General features: G+C 37.3%; 1 protein-coding gene across 1 annotated transcript in view; it reads left to right on the top strand.

The window, feature by feature from the left end:
- The window catches only part of LOC148952655 (putative E3 ubiquitin-protein ligase HERC4), a 132,829-nt gene that overhangs the window by 61,275 nt on the left and 51,003 nt on the right, over positions 1 to 20,551 (top strand). Inside the window, 2 exon segments of the mRNA XM_089089250.1 lie at positions 15,922 to 16,174; positions 18,845 to 19,023. Coding sequence (XP_088945376.1) covers positions 15,922 to 16,174; positions 18,845 to 19,023 — 432 coding nt within the window.

Raw genomic sequence — 20,551 nt, 5'->3', positions numbered from 1 at the left:
TTCCCAAGTAGCAGTAGTTATTTTTAGGTATAGGTCAACAAGGGGGTCGCAATTTGCTTTTAGTAATTCCGGTTGGATTCCATCTGGGCCTGCAGATTTGTTTGTCCTTAAACCCTTGATAGCCAATTCTATCTCAGATCGAAGTGGGAGTGGGCTTGGGTCTGCGGCGATTACGGGGAAGCTGTTAAGCACCGATGGGGCTGGGAGGATCGTTGAGTTTAATTTGCTCTCAAAGTGTTCTTTCCATCTGGTTCGGATCCCGTCTGTAGTTTGGATCTGGTTACCATCTTCATCAAGGAGGGTACAGGCTTTCAGTCCCTTTTTTTTGGCTAGTTCCCTCACTCGCCTGTACATGAAGTGAGAGTCACCTTTCTTGAATGCCATTTCCCATTGCTCACATTGTTCCCTTATATAGGAGCGGCGAGCACGGAAAGTGGCTTTCTCTACCACACGTTTCAATCGTTTGTACATATCCCGACTTTCTCTATCTAGTTTGATAGTGTGGTTGCGTTTTTCCTCACATAATGAGATTATCTCATCCGTGATCCAAGGTTTTTGGTCCGCCTTTTGGACTCCCAGGGTTGACTGGGCGACATCGCATATAACCTGCGAGCTACTCTTCACAAGATTATCGATGTCATCTTTTGATAGAGTTAGCGGGGATGTAGAGAGGAGTTTAGAAATTTTTTCGGAAAGAGTAGCGGTGTAATTTTGTCGAGGAGTTTGGTTTTTTAAGAGGTCTAATCTGAATCTGAAAGGTTTTTTGGAAAACTTCGCGGCCACGTTTATACACAATTTAAAAGAAGTAAAAAAACGCGAGTGGTTGCTATCGAAGTCACCGCCAGCCCAACTGACTGCGGTTGTTATGGAAGATTTACAGGGTCAAGATAAGAGGATAAAATATTTTATATTCTGAGTCCTTGTATCTGGGGATGTCCGGGTTGTTTTACGTCGGGCTCTGTGTTTGAAGGATGTGTTAGTGATAATAAGATCACTATCTCGGCAAAATTCCATTAGGCGCTCACCTCTCTTGCTCAGCTGGCCATGGCCAAATTTGCCCATCACGTCCTCGTTGCCAGATGGGTCGGCACCGACAATGGCGTTGAAGTCCCTGATGACAAAGACTATATTTTTTTTTGGTACGGATTCCACTAGACACTGATGACGGAGATAAAATTTTTCGGATTCTTCATCATCTCTGATTGAGCCGGGTTCATATGCGTGGGTTATTTTAAGGTTAGCAGGTGAGCCATTTAGGGGGATCATGATCAGACGTTCTGAGATGGGTGTTGCTGCGATTAGTGATCTCCTAGCTTTACTGGAGAGTAAGAAGCCTACTCCCTTCCGGTGTTTCCCATCAGTACGTCCTGATAGTACAAGAGTAGCTTCATCAAGTTTTTCTTCGCCGGTGACTGGGAGGTGGGTTTCGGATAGGCCGACTACGTCCTAATTGTAACGGTTTATCTCTCTCAGGAGGAGTTCCTTTTTTCCTTGTTTTGCAAGCGTTCTGATATTAAGGGTACCAATTGATAAAGTCGATTTAGGTGATATAATGGCCTCCAGGGATGGAGTTGTCAAAGTTGAGGTATTCGCGCGATTAGCGGTCGTCGTATCGTCGGCTGCCCCGGACGCGGTAGATCTAAACGCATGACCTTCGTCGGTTTCCCCGGACGCGGTAGCACTGGTTCTCACATTCATTTGTTTGCTCATTATCATCATAAAAGTGAAAAAAGGGGTTTCTTGGCTGGCGTCAGGACATCGGCAAGCGACTCCTGTCTGTCCCTAGCAGGGGCCGACTATATCTCCTACCGATAATGCGTCCTTATGGCATCCTGCATCACCAACAATTTACCCATTGCTAGGGGAGTGGATTGTGACTGGCGGAACGTGTCCACGCGCCGGTGGGCCCAGCCCAGTGCACATCAGAGGGGCCATCCTTCTCCACCTTTATTTATGTCCCCCAGGTTTGGGTGTTCCAATTATACTTCAAGACCCCAAGAAACTGGGTCCTAGTTGGTCCGCGCCTCCCTTCTCCATTGAGGTATCCTACAGAGCTGTAGGACGTTCCCCTAGCCGCCACCTGGGGACGCGCTGAGTGGCCTGGGCTAAGCCCCTGCTGAGAAGGTAACTCAGATCTTCAGTTAATTGGTCTTCAAATACCTTAGTCTGGCGTGTCACCCTTTTCAAGATCTTTTATATTTGCTATGAATTGATCATGACCGAAAATCTAGTGAAGATTGTCGCTTTTAGATAATTTATCTCTAGATGATAGCAGCGTATCAAACAAGCAAAGAGAAAAGTAAAAAAGCTCCCCCTCTTCAGTTAATTGGTCTTCAAGTACCTTAGTTTGGCGTGTCACCCTTTTCAAGATCTTTTATATTTGCTATGAATGGATCATGACAGAAATTCTAGTGAAGATTGGCGCTTTAGATTATTTTATTAAAGCGGGGTGCAGAGTATAAAAAACTTACGGATAACTTTGAAGATGCTCCCCCTCTTCAGCCTATCAAACCACTAGGACAGTTGTTTTGTGAGTCACTAGATACTAGGACTTAAATATTGTATTTGAACGGATATCAACCAATATCACGTTGGAAATTGGCACTTTTATTCAATATTATCTCTAGATGATTGTAGCTTATCAAGGAAGCCAAGAGAAAAGTAAAGCAGCTCCCCCTCTTCAGTCAATCGATCTTCAAGTACCATAGTCTGACGTGTCACCCTTTTCAAGATCTTTTATATTTGCTATTAATGGTTCATTACCGAAAATCAAGTGAAGATTGTCGCTTTAGACAGTTTTATATCTAGATTATAGAAGCTTATCAAACACTTACAGAGTAATGTAAAACAGTTCCCCCTCCTCAGTTAATCGATCTTCAAGTAGTTTAGTTTGGCGTTTCACCCTTTTCAAGATCTTTTATATTTGCTATGAATTAATCATGACCGAAAATATATTTGGACGTTTAGTAAAGATTGTCGTTATTATACACTTTTGTCTATAAAGGATAGCAGCTTATCAAACAAGCCAGGAAAAAAGTAAAACAGCTCCCTTTCTGTAGTTAATCGGTCTTCAAGTACCTTAGTCTGGCGTGTCACTCTTTTCAAGATCTTATGTTTTTACTATGAATGGATAACGACCGAAAATCTAGTGAAGCTAAGCGCTTTTAGATAATTCTGTCTCTAGATAATAGCAGCGTATCAAACAAGCCAAGAGAAAAGTAAAACAGCTCCCCCTCTTCAGTTAATCGGTCTTCAAGTACATTTGTTTGTTGAGTCGCCCTTTTCAAAATCTTTTGTAATGTATTAAATCGGTTCATTACCGAAAACCAAGTCATAATTCGCTCTTTTAGTTAATTTTGTCTCTAGATTGTAGAAGAATCTAAAAGAACTCAAGAGAAAAGTAAAACAGCTCCCCTCTTCAGTTAATCGATCTTAAAGTACCTTAGTCTGGCGTGTGACCCTTTTCAAGATCTTTTATATTTGCTTCGAATGGATCATGACCGAAAATCTAGTGAAAATTGGCGCTTTTAGATAATTTTATCTATAGATGATAGAAGCGTATCAAAGAAGTCAAGAAAAAAGTAAAACAGCTCCCCCTCTTCAGTTAGTCGGTCTTCAAGTACCTTAGTCTGGCGTGTCACCCTTTTCAAGATCTTTTGTCATTGCTATGAATGGATCATGACCGAAAATCTAGTGAAGATTGGCGCTTTTAGTCAATTTTTTTCTATAGATGATAGCAGCCTATCAAACAATCCAAGAGAAAAGTAAAGCAGCTCCCGCTCTTCAGTTAATCGGTCTTCAAGTGCCTTATTTTGGTATTTCATTCTTTTCAATATTTTATATCTTTGCTATGAATAGCTCATGACCGGAAATATATTGGAGAGATTAGTGATGAGTGTTTATTTAAGATAATTTTATCTCTATATTATATCAGCGTATAAAACAAGCCAAGATTAATTTGAAAATGCTCCCCTCTTCAGTTAATAGGTCTTAAAGTACCTTAGTCTGGCATTTCGCCATTTTCAAGATCTTTTATAATTTCTATGAATGTATCATGACTGAAAATCTGGTGAAGATTGTAACTTTTAGATAATATAATATCTATATGTTAGCAGCGTATCAAACAATCCAATAGAAAAGTAAAACAGATCCCCCTCTTGAGTTAATCGGTCTTCAAGTAACTTATTCTGGCGTTTCACCCTTTTCAAGATCTTTTATATTTGCTATAAATGAATCATGACCGAAAATCAAGTGAAGATGGCGCTTTTAGGCAATTTTATCTATAGATTATAGCAGCGTATCAAGACAGCCAAGAGAAAAGTAAAGCAGCTCACCCTATTCAGTCAATCGATCTTCAAGTACCTTAGTCTGACGAGTCACCCTTTTCAAGATCTTTTATATTTGCTATGACTGGATATTGACCGAAATCCTAGGGAAGATTGGCGCTGTACGATTATTTTGTCTCTTAGATGATAGCAGCGTGTCAAACAAGCCAAGAGAAAAGTAAATCAGTTCCCCCTCTTCAGTTAATCGGTGTTCAAGTAGGTTAGTTTGGCGTGTCAATCTTTTCAAGATTTTTTATATTTGCTATTAATTGATAATGTAATGAAAGCTTTTGGGACGTTGAGTAAATAGTGTCGCTATAAGACAATTTTGTCTCTAAAGTATAGCAGCTTATCAAACAATCCAAGAGAAAAGTAAAACAGCTCCCCCTCTTCAGTTAATCGGTCTTCAAGTACCTTAGTCTGGCTTGTCACCCTTTTCAAGATCTTATATTTTTTCTATGAATGGATCACGACCGATAATCTAGTGAAGCTAAGCGCTTTTAGATAATACTGTCTCTAGATAATAGCAGCGTATCAAACAAGCCATGAAGAAAGTAAAGCTCCTCCCCTTCTTTAGTCAGACAGTCTACAAGTGCCTTATTTTGACTTTTCCCTCTTTTCAAGATCTTTTATCTTGGCTATGAAGTGATAATAAACGGAAACCTATTGGGACGATTAGTAATGAGTGGCACTTATGTCTTCAAATACCTTAGTTTGGTATGTCGCCCTTTTCAAAATCTTATATCTTTGCTACGAACTGATAATGACAGAAAATCTAGTGAAAAGTCTCTCTTTAAGATAGTTATATTTATAAAGGATTTCTGCGAAACAAAAAATTCCGCGTAAATTTGAAGATCCTCCCCCTCTTCAGTCCATCTATCTTATAGTACCGTATTTTTGCAAGCCAAGAGGAAAGTAAAGCACCTCCCCTTCTTCAGTTAATCGTTCTTAGTGGAGCTTACTTTGGTTTGTCATCCTTTTCAATGTCTATTATATTTTCTATGAATGGCTAATGACATAAAATCTATTTTAAAATTTAGCAAAGAGTGGCACTTATATCTTCAAGGACATTAGTCTGGCGTGTCACCCTTTTAAAAATCTTTTGTAAGGTATTTGATCTGATCTTAACCGAAATCCTAGTGACACGTGTCGTTTTAAGACTATTTTGTCTATAGATAGTAGTAGCGTATCAAAAAATTACAGGAACAATTGAAGATTCTCCCCCTCTTTATTTAGTCGATCTACAAGGGCATTATCCTGGTGAGCCAAGAGAAAAGTTAAACAGCTCCCCCTCTTCAGTTAATCGGTGTTAAAGTGCCTTAGTTTGGCGTTTCCCCCTTTTCAAGTTCTTATATATTTGCTATGAAGAGCTCATGACCGAAAATCTATTGGGACGATTAGTGAAGAGTGGCACTTATATCTTCAAAGACCTTACTCTGTAGTTTCACCCTTTTCAAGGTTTTATATTTTTGCTTTGAATGTATCTAAACCAAAAACCTAGTGAATATTTTAACTATTAGATAGTTTTATCTATAGATGATTGTAGCGTATCAAACAAGCCCAGGTAAAAGTAAAACAGCTCCCCCTCTTTATTTAATCTGTCTTCAAGTTCCTTAGCTTGGCAAGCCAAGAGTAAAGTAAAACATCTCCCCCTCTTTAGTTAATAGGTCTACGAGTACCTTAGTCTGGCGTTTCCCCCTTTTCAAGATGTTTTATATTTGCTATGAATGGATCATGACCGAAAACCTAGTGGAAAATTTAGTGAAGAGTGGCACTATAAGACAATTTTGTCTCTAGATGATAGCAGCGTATCAAACAATTCAAGAGAAAAGTAAAACAGCTCCGCTTCTTCAGTTAATCGGTCTTCAGATAGGGGCAAGGGTTTTAAGTTATGCCCTGGGGGCATATAGTTTTTATAGAAGGCGTTGTCTTAGAAACTTCAAAAAAGGCTCATTCGATTGGAAATTCAAAGGGCTAGTGCCCTTTTTAACAGCCGAAAGTGATTGGAAGGCAATTAGCCCCGACCCGCACCCATCATTCCCCCAAACACATCCAATAAAAAATTTGAGATAGCCAGTTTGTTCAGCGTTGTTGATTTCCAGATAGAAAGTATGTTCTTGAGGAGGACACTCCCCCACAACCCTCAGGGCAAGTGTTCTAAGTTATGCCCTGGGGCATATAAAGTTTTTTTAGAAGGCGTTGTCATAGAAACTTCTAAAAACGCTTATTCGATTGAAAATTCAAAGGGCTAGTGCCCTTTTTAATAGTCAAAAGTGATTGGAGGGCCACTAACCCCCCTCTCACGCCCACCTATTCCCCAAATACATCCAATCCAAATTTTGAGATAGTCATTTTATTAAACGTAGTTTTAAGTTCTTGAAATTAGGTCTTTGAGGATGACAACTCCCCGAAAGTCCTTAGGGCAACGGTTGTAGATTATGTCCTGGGGGCATAGCCTATAAGGTTTTGTATAGACAACGTTGTCGTAGAAACTTCATAAAGGGCTTATTCGATTGGAAATTTAAATGGCTAATTCCCTTTTTAATTGTCGAAAGTGATTTTAAGAAAACTGGCGCCCCCTCCATGTCCGCGATTTCCCCAAACACATCCAATCAAAATTTTGATATAGCCATTTTGTTCAACGTAGTTGAAAGTTCAGGAAATTATATGTTTAAGCAGGACACTCCCCCCACAGTCTTCAGGGGCAAGGGTTATAAGTTATGCCCTGGTTTCATATATGGTTCTTATGAAAGGGATGCTCGTATAAACTTCAGAGGGGGCTCATTTGATTGGAAATTGAAAGTTCTATTTCAATTACCTAAAAAGTTCTGTAGAAATTTCAGCTTCCATTTTAATGAATGTCCGAAATTATCTGAGGGGAATATGTTTAGGGGAGCATATTCCACGGCTGGGAAATTTCTGCTGGGTGGAATTTAACTCGGGGGAATGATCAGCAGGAAAAAAATGTTCGGGGGGGGGTTTCCCAGGGGGTGTGTTTTCCAAATGTGAATTATTCAGGGAGGGGACGACTAGACCCACTTGATAATATTCTAAATTTTACATCTGAAAGTAACGGGAAAAAAGAATCAATGGAAATGTCAGAGATAGCACATCAGGTTCCTTTAGACGATTTTGTTCGTATATTTTGAAAAAAAACATTTTCAAAAGACAGATTATTTTCATTTGTATTTCTTTCTCTGTGGCTGCTCAATTATGCATGTGAGGGGGAGACTCCCCCCCCCACCACTGTTGAAGCTAAGGTTTCAGTTTTTATCTCAAGGCTTAAAAATGAACACAATGCGATAAAAGTATAACTCAAAATAAAATATATTGAATAATGTATGCACATAACACGGAACAATTAATCAAAATTGCATATTATGGGTTGAGGCTCCCCCAAATCATGGGCCAGGGGGCTTACCATTGCACAATCTATGAAATCAATCCTACAATAACTAAAAATATAAAGTATTTTTGATTATTTTACCATCTTCCACAACTCAAACGGTCCAACATTCTACTTCCCAATGAGTCTGTCTAATCTCCTAAATCGGGAACGGAGGAGGTAAGTGAAGTTCCGCCCCGTATTGGATGAGTCTCCAATCTCATTCTCCCCCTCTCCTACAGTCTACGCTAAAGTTTTCTAATTTATGCCAACTACGCTGCCACCACCCCAAAGACTTTAATAAGGTAAAGTTTTGTATGGGAAGAACACATAGTAAATCTATTATAATTATATAATTATAAGGTTAAAATACATACTCTGCGATAGATGCAAAATTTGCTTTGGCACAAAAAAATCCTTTTAAGGTCAATTCCAAACAGTCGTTATCTCTCTGTGTCAGCAAGTGAAATGGTCTAAACACCCTTATTGAAGCTATTTTTCAATAAATTCATTGTTGTCAATCGCTGTCCACAAGTTATGCAAGCTGTCTATTGTTCATATATAAGTTTTTTTACCAAAGAGGTAATCCTATAGACTTTGAAAAAAGCCTCATTCGATTTAAATCGAAGGTTCTAGATCCGTTTTTTAAAGTCAAGAATAATCGTACATTAAGCAACCCCCCCCCCATGCCATAAAAACTTGAAACTTTTTTGCAATCAAAAACGAACAAAAATTAATTAAAAAAAAAACTTTCCTAATAATAATTTTTTCAAAGAAGAGTAAAGGCCATTTTAAACTTTAGCTCAAAAGATACAAATACATGTTAAAATTCAAACTCAAAACGACCAAAAATTACTATTAAAGAATAAATGAAGTTAAATCAACAATCATAGCAAAAAACATATAGATTGAACATGAAAATCAAGCTTCTGTTCTGTTTGGGTTTCATTTATTCTTTAATAGTAATTTTTGGTCGTTTTGAGTTTGAATTTTAACAGGTATTTGTATCTGCTGAGCTTAAGTTTAAAATGGCATTTACTTTTCTTTGAAATTTTTTTTTTGGAAAGTTTTTTAATTAATCTTTTGAAAAGGGTAGGAGGATTAAAGAAAGCTAGTTGATGCCACTGGCAGCATCTGTGAATTTATTTTGAAACAACGAATTTTTGACCAACAAGCAGATTAAGTAGAGCAGCCGTAGCTAGTACGGGATGATATACGAATTTCTGCCTTTTCAATTATTTAGGAAAATAATTTGTGAAGTTGCTGATGGTGTCTTAGGGAAGAAAATAAGGAACGCCGCTAAGAATATTAGTGAAAAAGCTGTACGTTTAATAGAGAGGAGAAGAGGTTTGTACAAGAATTATCCGAGTGATAGATCATATGAAAATAAGAGGAATGCAAAAGAAGCATTAAAATATGAACTAAGGAGGTGTGAAGTGGAGGCTATGGATAAAATTACCGAGGATCTGGAAAATTCACCTAGACGGCATAATAGTAAAATTCTGTACTGATATATTAACAAATTGATAGGGAGTAGTCAATATGGACTGGTTCTATTTAAAGATAAGAAGGGGGGAACAATTAGTGATAAAGATCAAAAGGAAAAAGATCCTCCTGAGCCATTGCTTGTGTATAGATTTTTGAGATAACTTATTTTATTGATGCATAATATTTTGAGAATATGCTAAACCAAGATAGTTGCAGGAAAAGATATACAGGAAAATAAAAAAGTTTGTGATACCTTGGATTTGAAGGAAGATTTGTTTTGTGAGGAAGAATTAGTAACAACACTGAAAGGATACAAATATAATTAGGCCCCAGGTGCTGTTAGTGTCGTAAATGAGTTTATTAGATATGTGTTCTCTGAGGTTAGAAATAAGTTACTGAATATTGTGAATATAATTTTCGAAAAAGGGGAAGTACCTAGCGATTTTAGTCAAACCCTAATTAAACCCCTCCTATAAGAAAGGTGATATTAGTGAGTGTGGTAATTACTGAGGCATTAGCCTTGTCTCTGTAGGTAACAAATTTGCTTAGTAATATGATACTTTTTAGACTAGGAGATACTGTATACAAAGTTATGACAAGAACAGTGCCGCTTAGGAAGGGTAGAGGATGTGTCGACCTTATTTTCACTCTTTGGTTAATCATTGAGAAGTGGCTGAGTTATTAAACATCTTTAGTGCTCATTTTTATGAGTATGAGCAAGTGTTCTATTCTGTTGATAGAAGAGCTTTGGCGAAGTGCTTATCCTTATATGCTTTGGGATTAAGTAGAGTTGTGCTTATCCCCCTTTATATGGTTCATTTTGACGGACTTTGTCTTAAGGAGCATAGGAAAGGCAATCGAAGAACACGGAATCAAATGGGAAGGAAAACTCTCATGGACTTAGATTTTGCTGGTAATATAAGCATCCTAGATGAAAGTGTGAGTTAAAATGAAGGAACCTAGAGGCTTTGCGAGTTCAGGGTGCTAGAGTAGGTTTGAAAATTTATGTTATGAAGACTAAGTCGCTAAGGCTAGAAATAAGTGAAGATGGAAAGAAAACTTTGGGCTCAAAAAGATTGATCAAGTAGACAGCTTCACTTAACTTTGTAACAATATTAGTAAAGACTGTGAGTGCAGTGAAGATGTTAAAGGTAGAATAGCCAAGGATAAGGGTGTTTTTTTCACAGTTGAAAGAAGTTTGGAAGATCGAAGATAAGTTTGCAAACCAATATTAGAATATTAGAAGCTACAGTGATGATAGTGGTCAAGTATTGTTCTGAAGCAAGGACGCTCCGAAAACCGGATAAAAATTTGCAAGATGTTTTCCAGAGAAATTGCCTACGGATTGCCTTTAATTTCCAGGCTAACTGACCGTATTTCAAACAGTAGGCTCTACGAAAAGTGTGGTTTAATTCCGATTACTTGGGCTATAATGAAAGAGAATTTGAGATGGCTAGGGCACGTTCTGCGAATGAAGAATGACAGATTGCCAAAGATTGTCCTTTTCGGCCAACCGTCTAGGGCTAAACGGAAGGCAGGTCGTCCATGGTTGGGTTGGGAGGATGGCGTAAAGAAAGATTTAGGGGAAACGGAATTTTCATGGGAAGGTGTAAAGAGGGATGTTTTGAATAGATTAGGATGGAGGAGGATTATTTGAGCTTTGTTTGCCTCAGGCGGCTTGGTGCTGTTGTGAGTTATTAGTAATCAAGTTCAAGTTTCATTTATTTCCGTAAATACAAAAACAAAAACAATATACCAAAGGGCTCAATGGCCCGTCACTTGGGAAACGACATAGAATAAATTACTAATATTAAAACTTGGAATAAACAATACTAAACAATGTCTAATTTTAAATCTATAAGGAAAAGAAGTCAACTCACTGACAGTCCACACGAAACAGCGACCCTTCTATCGCCTGACAATAAATAACAAAATAAAATTATCCTCATCATCGAGGATCCAACAAAACAAAACACCCCCCCCCCCCCCAAAAAAAAAACACCATAAAACAACTAAAAATTATTTAATATTTACCTTTAATAAAAAACTTTTCATATCTCTCTTAAATGAGCCAAGTGTTCGTAACTGATGAATCTCAGCAGGAACCAAGTTCCAAGCACGTCCCACATTAGGACAGACCAAAGTCTGAACGAACCGAGGGAGTAGCTAGAATCATCACACCCTCCCAGTTTCGAACTGTATACTCATTTACTTCCCCTACTAGTTCAAGTAGTCGAGAAAAACAACATGGGAGATCTCCGTGGAAAAATTGATATGCCAACGAAAATAGACATATAACATAAATATCTTTAATCTTAAGGAGATCAACAGGAGTGTGTGTAGTCGGCTGGAGAACTCTTACCGCTTTCTGATGAAGAACATGAACAGAAGCAATTACAGAAGGAAATGTAAACATCCACACAGACGAACAGTAACACATAGAAGGGGATATGAGTGAGAAATATAAAAGACGGAGTATAGGAAAAGGAAATAAACGCTTTAATTTACGGATGATTCCAAGTCCGCGGGAAATTTTCACTCTTATTACTTGAACGCACAACATAAACGATAATTTTTCAGCCAAAGGAATCCCATGAATCACACAAATCGATCCCGGGGGTGACTTATGGAGCCTCATGGTGTAGGAAGCTCAGTAATTGTGGGACAGCTCACACCTGTACGGGAAAAATTAGAAGGTACGACTTTTTTACTTTTAAAGCTAGTTGATTTATATCAAACCAATTGCGTATGTTCTCAGTAATTGATTGAAGCTTTAGAATAAGGGATGACTCATCCGGAGCTGCAGCACTTAGAATAGTGTCATCTGCAAATGCTACCAGTTCTTCTCGACTATCAGATGTGGACGCTGACATAGTCTGAGAGTGGTATTTATGACACAATCCACAGCAAACATTGGTAATTTGGGTGTTAAGAAGTCGGTAGAGGTCGTTCACATAGATCAGGAAGAGGGTTGGCTCAAGAATAGAACCTTGGGGTACTCCGTATTCAATTGGAACTTCCTTGTCTGTGTCTTCCATGGCGATAGATCTGTCAGTGAGATATGAAGAGAACCAAGACAATGCTTCCCCTCGCACATCATGCTGAGAAAGTTTACCAATGAGAATCTTGTGTGTAAGGCTGTCAAAAGCTTTCTTTGCATCAAGAAAAATCGCTGCAGGAATAAGATTAGAATCTAAAGATCGTCGTAGAAACTGAAGAAGTTTATTACAAGCATGTTCTGTAGAATACTTTGTGCGAAACCCAACTGATGCTGATGAAAAAAAAGTCTGCTTCAAGAAATCTCACCAGACGTTTGAGCATTGGCCTTTCAATTATCTTAGAAAACACTGACAGAAGAGAGATCGGCCTATAGTTCCCAGGATCCTCACGGTCACCTCATTTAAAGAGAGCTATCACACGTGCCAATTTAAGAAGTTGGGGAAATACTCCTAGTTGAAAAGACCTATCAATAAAATGGCAAAGTGGGGTGATAATCGATGGAAGGATATGTTTAATTACTTTAACAGAAATTTTGTCAGAACATGCTGAAGAATTCTTTAAAGACAAAACAATATTCGTAATTTCCTGCACCGTAACGTTCTCAAGAACCATTGATTTCAAGTACGGGGTGCCTAAGAACTGCTTCCAAGTCTGTGACACAGAGCAGTAGGAAACACTATTAGCAGTTTTTTCCCTATTTCCGCAAAGAATTTGTTCATATGATGTCGTACTTAGCCCTTTTCTGTGATAAGTTGAACGTCTACCATAAGAGACTTAAGGAGACCTTCTAATTTTTTAGATGGCCGACTAACTTCCTTAATCACGTCCCACGTCCTCTTTATATTTTTACCCCAATCAACAAATCTCTTCGTAAAATATACTGCTTTAGCTCTCTGAATAACTGATTTCAGCATATTACGGTACAACTTTAATGCTTCTAATTTAGCATCACTTGGTCTGTTTTTGTACTCTTTCCAAAGGTTCTGCTTCCTATTTATTGACTTGAGGACTCCTGTTGTTAACCAGGGAGCTATGGGTGTCGATGTTTTTGATCGAGGATTCCTTAAAAAAGCTTTTAGACAATAAGACGTGAATTTTTCCTTAACATTGTCATAAAACTGGCCAAATATATCGTTATAATTGCCCAAATTAATATTTTCTGGTAAAGAAAAGTCCCATGAAGATGTACTCAGATCTCCTTTCAGTCTACCAAGCTCCATTGGTGAGCAACATAATCTCGGTGTATCCTGGGGGACTAATCTTTGTGGATTTTGGAGGGTTGGAAACAAGGCTGCAACTGCCAAATGGTCGGAAGTATCAGAAAGAAGTACTTCGTTCTTAATGGAGTGTAGTGATGAAAAAATATTATCAATTAGTGTTGCTGACTGGTAAGAAATCCTTTTCGGTATGTCTATACAAGGAGCTAATCCATACGAAATTAGTAAAGACAAAAGATCAGAAGCATGTCTAGATGACGGCTCTGCAAGGTCAAGGTTAAAGTCTCCCATCAATACAACTTCGGATTTTTCAGCCAAAACTTTTCCAAGAACATCTTCTAATGTTTCCAGAAATTAAGTTCTAGATCCACTTAGAGAACGATATACTTTCCCTATTATTACCCTTTCCTTAGCTTTGATTGGGACTTCTATAAAAAGTGACTCAAATATCTTTTCATTATTTGTACATAAATCCTTAGTACAGCCTAAAAATTATTTCGGATGTAAAATCCGACTCCACCTTTTTGGGCCGTCTTGCGGTTAACAAATATCCACATATAACCGGGAATATCCAAAAGTACCTGATTTTTCTAGCTCAAAAAGTTTTCACAGAGACGGATAATTGCAGAGCACGAATTCCTACATAATAATTGAATATCATCAAACGAGGAATGGAGGCCCGGAACGTTTAGATGCACAACCGGGAATGCATCACCCCGCTGAGCTCTGGAATTCCTAAATCTCAGCTCATCCACAAACACACTATCAATAATATTCTCAAAATTTTCCTAGAAATTCATATTGGGGGCTTTACCAACCGGATTATTTATAATTTCATTAAAAATAACTCTCCCAAATTCATAATCATTAATTTCCCTAGTGTTATGTTAGTGTTAATTCTGTAGTCGCGTGAACACCAGCTATGTCAACCTCTTAATCCGAAGAAAAAAGTATATGACACGAACTTGATTATTTTGCTATAAAAAAAAAAAAAAAAAAAAATGACAAGTAAAATAGCACAGAAAGGTGTAAATAAGGAGGATAAAGAAAGACAAATAAAAGGGAAAAATACAAGAAGACAAATAACATTAGCGAACAGCACATTTGAAGATATAATATATTGAGTGGAAGCGAGCACTCACTAATAATCATGCGTCAGAATTGAAATCAGTATTAGCCGAGGGGAATATTAGTGTAAGCGGGTCGTAACATGCGTCATCAACCTTGATCCAGTTAGAACTAGAAGTCTTTTTAGATTCTAGCCATAACCTAGTCCTCTACTGAACCACTTTAGTATGAGACACTTTTTCGGAGGCAATTTTACAATTTCTTAAATTATAAGCCGTGCTCAAAAGTTCTTTCTGACGTTTAGCCAGCTGGAATGGAAGGTCAATACTGACACTTTTCCCCACATTTCTTATATTACCAGCACAATCCATAATATTGTCCTTATGTCGAAGATTTAGAACGGATGCAAGACTAGGGTCCGATGCCGGACGCAAGTTTTGTTTCCTGGGACTTTTAGCCTTGCTTCTAAGTATATAGATGGCCGCGAACTGAATATCCCTGTAGTTCCGTACCAACATTTCTGATAAAAAATCATTAACGGTTTCTTCAATGTTTTCATTTTCCTTGTTAGGAATTCCATGGATAAGAAGATTCTTGCGTTTAACATACAATTCAGTTCTTAAAACCTGGTTTTTAACTGCCACAAGAGCAGATTTCAAGCCAGTGTTCTCTTGTTTAACGCTTCATTTTCCGTACGAAGATTTTCAACCAGTTGCTTTAAGTTTTCCATACGCTCATCGAAATACTTTTTCGTGAGAGATATCGCTAATTATATTGTATCGGTAATTAATATATCGCTAAATATTCAGTACTCTCGCTTCTTTCCTCAACTCATCAAAATGATATTTCAAAGGAACTTAAGGGCATGGGCCCCTTTCTTCATAAAATCCAAATATGATGGGCCCTGGAATCAACTGTGCAATAATTGATATAAAATTGGATTTCGCAGTTAAGAGAACTATCACGAAGTTAAAGAGATGTCTTGCCTTGACAAGCGCTATAATAGCAGCAATACCAGCATAATTGTTAATTTTCTGTTATTAGCTGACATAGGCCTCTCGGTAGGCTGTTCTGTGCCATTGGGATAACTAGTCGACACTAACTGGTCTAATTTAAATGGCACAAGTTCATGAAATACTATACATACTACAAATACTATATACTATATACATGCTATAAATAAATACTATATGTGAATAAAATACTATAAATATATATTATACTGTAAATAAATACTACATGTGAATAGACGCTCGCTCTTCCTCCATCCCCAGAACCACTTTTTACCAACCAATATTTAAAAAATGTTTATGTGTTTAGTGGTATCGTTTTTTTCTTTTTCTTATGGAAGTAGATGCTTATTAAGATTTTACACTAAATAATTTGATTATTTTATGAATACCCCGAAGGAGGCTATTGTTGATTTGATTTATTCCAGGATGGTGGTGTTTTTACGTTTGGGGCTGGAATGTACGGTCAGCTAGGTCACGGATCGACTGTCAGTGAGTTTCGACCCCGCAGGGTTCTTGAGCTGATGGGGAGCACTGTTACCCAGATTGCAGCTGGCAGATGTCATAGTCTGGCGTTTGTACCTTCAAGAGGGCATGTCTATTCTTTTGGGCTCGGTGGATCGGGACAAATTGGATCTCTTTCAGGCCCAACGAATGTATTCACACCTCAAACTGTGATAGGTAATTTTATTATTTTAAATTTCTTTGCTCGGTTTACCTATTTTTCTAGGGGGTAGATATGTGGATACCCAAACCCTTGTTTTGAATTTTAAACTTAGACAATGATAATATATGTAGACATTGTAATTTTCTCGGTTAATAAACCACTTTAATAAATAAAGCTATTAAAACACTTACGAATCATAAATAAGACAACATTGAGAAATTAAGAAGAAAAACAAACATTTAAAAATAACATTAAAATGAATGACGTCACTCAGGTGGCTTGTATATTACCAAAGGCAATGACACACTTTTTTACGTTGAATTTCAAATAGATAGAAACAGATCATTTTAACCCTCCTTGAATTCAACCCATTATATTTATAATTGGTGATGCCTGATAAAAGATGGAATGAATAGTTATCGCTTCATCTACAACAACATCAAGAATAGTGCAATTTTTTATCTCTTCATTTCCTTTCTGAAAAAAATTTCAAAAATGCTAGGCCATTTTTTTATAACTGGGGTCTACTTACCGATACTGACTAGGTTTAGAAGATTTGTTTTGGTCTAGGATTAACGCAGACTAGAAGATGAATTGACTTTTTCGTGTTAGGTTAGGCCATATCTGGATGTGTTGGTCCTTAAATTCTGATTTTTATTTATTTATTTTTTGTAAAATTGTTGATATTGTTAGCTAAGATTTTATCTCATTTGAAGCTTGCACCAAGAACTAGTCTAAAAATATTCCGACTGCAACCCGACTTATAGGCGGGGGAGGGGGGGAGTTCAGTTCTGCAGGGTCTTGTCCTCAGGAAATCTACCCGATGGGGTTATCTCATCTCGGCCGAACATGTTATAAAATAAAAGCTACTCTAATAATTTTGCCAGTTGGGGCTCTGAACACGATCCGAAAATTTTCGGGAGGGGTCACAAAATTACAGTCACCTGGACAACTAACAAAAGGGGGTTAACATACCTAAACCAAACTGGTCAGAAGAAAGAAATAAGTGTCCTAGTTTTTCTGTTTGGGGTCCAAATATATTCTGACTTTTTTGGGGGGAGCGAGTGTTTAATTGTTTTTCGTTGCAAAACTTACCAGAATGGGTTTTGGAATCTCAGTCTTATTTTCTGTAAGATAAGAGGAAGTCACCTTGTTGGTTTATTGTTGTGATCTGACACGATCTACTTCGTAGTGGGGCTGTCGGCGGTGGGATAGGAATCAAATTTGCGTGACCTACATCTTTCCGGAGGGAAGTCAAATTTCAGTTAAACTTTGTGGGAAGAAAGGGGAAATGTCTGAATCTTTTGGGGATGCATTTTCGATCTGATCTTGATGTCACAAAAAGCTGTTGAATATCAACAATTAGATCGACTAACTGCAAAATCCGTTAGTAAAGAATAAGCACTAATCATCCACCTGACAAGTGACCCTTCAGGAAGATAATGCATGCCTTCGGTTCAGAAACGATAATTTATTTATTATTGCCACAACGCCAAAAGCTTTCGCTTGTCGCGCTTATTATAGTTTCTTTGCAAATTAGCCATTCATTAACTGTTAAATATTGTAATACCAAAGTTAGTCACGTAAACTTACCTTTAGGGAATGTGTTTATATGTCTTTTCAGCCCTTTTTAGAGGAAAAGCAGTTTTTTGGGGTGTTGAGGTTATAAAGTATTGGCTTAAGTGTAATATAAAGTCTGCTGTGTGAGGGCTACGTAGATGGGACTTCATTCATCGTGCACGATAAGTTTTAGCTGACATCCAACCGATCTGCGTGACTTATCTGACGAGCTGAGAAATTTGAGGATTTGACAGGTCTTTTGCTGTGCAAATTTACTACTTCTGCACCTAACGATGTTGTAATATAAATCAATCATTCACATGAGTAATAGAACTTCAGTCTCTCTAGCAATTTGTTTCTGGACTCCTTGTCTGGATATCTTGGACTTCCTCACAGGTATTTTCCTGTGTAAGGTCACAAAATGTGCTCTATAATAAGCGATGCTGTATTATAGATCTAACTTAATTACCCAATGTCTTTGCAGTTGTGCTAGGGTAAAATGCTCTGAATTTTTGCTTTTTTTCCTTTTTCTTTGGTAACGTATATAATGGTACCAGGCACATTGTCATTGTACCATGTGCCATTATTTTTATTGCTTTTTTTAATCTAGTTTAGTATTATGATTTTATATATATGTTTAACCATTGCGAGCTCTGTACTTCTACCTTTACAGTTTGTGATGGGCAGTTTTAGAAGACCTGTATGGCCCCATTCTGTGTATAAGGTTTTGCTTGTTTTTGTAATCCTTTATATAAATGCCATAGGTCCCTTACAAAGAATCTAAAATTACGAACAAAATGAAGCTTAGCCTACCTTTTGCCGAAATATGACTCGCTAATATCAAATAGTAAGTTCAATGGGTTTGGATTTGTCTATAATCAAAATTTTGTTTGATGGGGGGAGGGACGCCATTTACCTATAAAATTCTAGGGATAAATGTTTTTTTCCCTATAAGATAAACTAGGAGTGTGGCAGAACCTAAAGTTTCCTTCTTTTTGTCCTTCTAATGATTTAATATCGGAGTTTTGAAAGTAAGTGCTAATTTTCCAATAAGGCCATGATTATTTCAGATATCTCTTGGTTTTCTTACAGTTGTTAACTTATATACTATTCTTCCATTAAAGGGGGGAAATGGGTTTCGTCTAGTGGCACAGTGCCTTCAGCATCAGAAGCGCCCGACCATGTAGAAATGACTGATGTGGAGTCCTCAGTTGAGGGGAAGGACCTTTATGCCCTTCCTTATGCCATTGACAGGATATTCGCCGGAGGTGACCAAAGTTTTGCAATGGTCAAGGCTCATACAGTAAGTATTTATGCCTGGTGTTTAGCTTTATTTTGTGTCTCATTAGCTTTATTCACTGACTAATAAGTTTCTCTTACTTGGCATCTATACTCATTTCCTTATAATTTTAAGGAGCTAAGAACTTTTGGATTTTACATTTTGTTTATGAAATTGGACAGATAAATCGCCTAGGGCGAATGATGATGTTGGAAAATAACAGCAATACAGCCTTCTCCTGAAAGTTTTAAGTTAATTTCATATCCTGAGGTACATTCTCAGAAAACCTACTTCTCACTTATTAAATATTTAGTATTTTACTATTATCATCTGATTTCTAGATTTTAACCTAACATCTAAATAAAGCGAGAGGTAGATTTGCCTAGGGCGAGCTTCCGCAAGTCTATTTTTAAATTTATGAAAGATATTTTAGCATTTCAAAATATGACAGTCTGTACATTGATGAATATAAAATCCTAGAATTCGAAAAATAATGTATTAATGAGAAACCAAATTACTGAGGAGGTGATAAAAATATGGCTTTAATATATTTATAATGTGGAAATAAAGTTTGTTTTGATAATTTTGATACATTAAGGCCCATGTTCCTTATGCAAGGTATTTGATAAGTTGTTTTTCTGTAGTCCTATAGGTTCAGTGTTTCAACGAACGCAAGACCGACAATTTACTATCTAATAAAAAACTATAATTCAGTAGCACCAATTCAGGTTTACCTATCTCCCATTTTAAACTTTTTATATTTATTTAACCAAATAAAAACTTGAAACATATTTTCGATTTTTTACTTTCATGTAAGAAGCTTGGTTTGTTACATACCTCATTTGAAATTACTGCAGCCAATACACAACTGTCGCTGGAACCTTGCATTCTTTTTTCCTAGTCGTAAATTGCGCAGCTGGACTTCTTTGGCACTTTCCTAGCTTAGACAAGACATAGGAGCTTCTCTGTTTATCATGAGTCCAATTCTGTCATTCCTATCAGAATGAATAAATTCTGTGTCTTCTAATTTCGTGTTTCCCAACCCCGAAGAGAGGTTTTCGAAACTGAATTGGGCTAGTTTAAAATGTACAAACTTATCAGTCAAAATGGCGTCGCGGTAGTAACTTTCTATGTCGTAACATATGGTCGCAATTCGTATATTATTTAATGCCATACTGTTCCTCCAATGGATTCTAGAGATCAAGGGGCCCCTAACTACTTTTAAGTTCCAGCAAAGCGCTTAAGTATCACTTAAATGGTTGTATTTGCGTCTAGACTATGACAAAAATCTGCAGGGCTTTGCACATGAATCTTGTCTCCTAATCAAATCAAATATACATACTATTTTACTAATACATGTATCTAAATACAGACTATTTTCCCGTATTGTATTAATTGAGTTACTAGCAAATAGATAATAATAAAAAAAGGAATTGGGAATCCTTGATGAAACCTCAATCTACCTCAACATGTGTCTCCTCTTAAAACTGTCCCTACTTATTAAACATTATTCAACGTTATAAAACTATCCCCTTAGCAGCACTAGAAATTA

Source organism: Artemia sp. Qi Xiang Cuo, chromosome 5, assembly GCF_049724085.1.
Source record: "Artemia sp. Qi Xiang Cuo chromosome 5, ASM4972408v1, whole genome shotgun sequence".
Classification (NCBI taxonomy): domain Eukaryota; kingdom Metazoa; phylum Arthropoda; class Branchiopoda; order Anostraca; family Artemiidae; genus Artemia; species Artemia sp. Qi Xiang Cuo.
The sequence above is the reverse complement of the archived record's forward strand: the minus strand, read 5'-3'. Positions and strand labels throughout refer to the sequence as shown.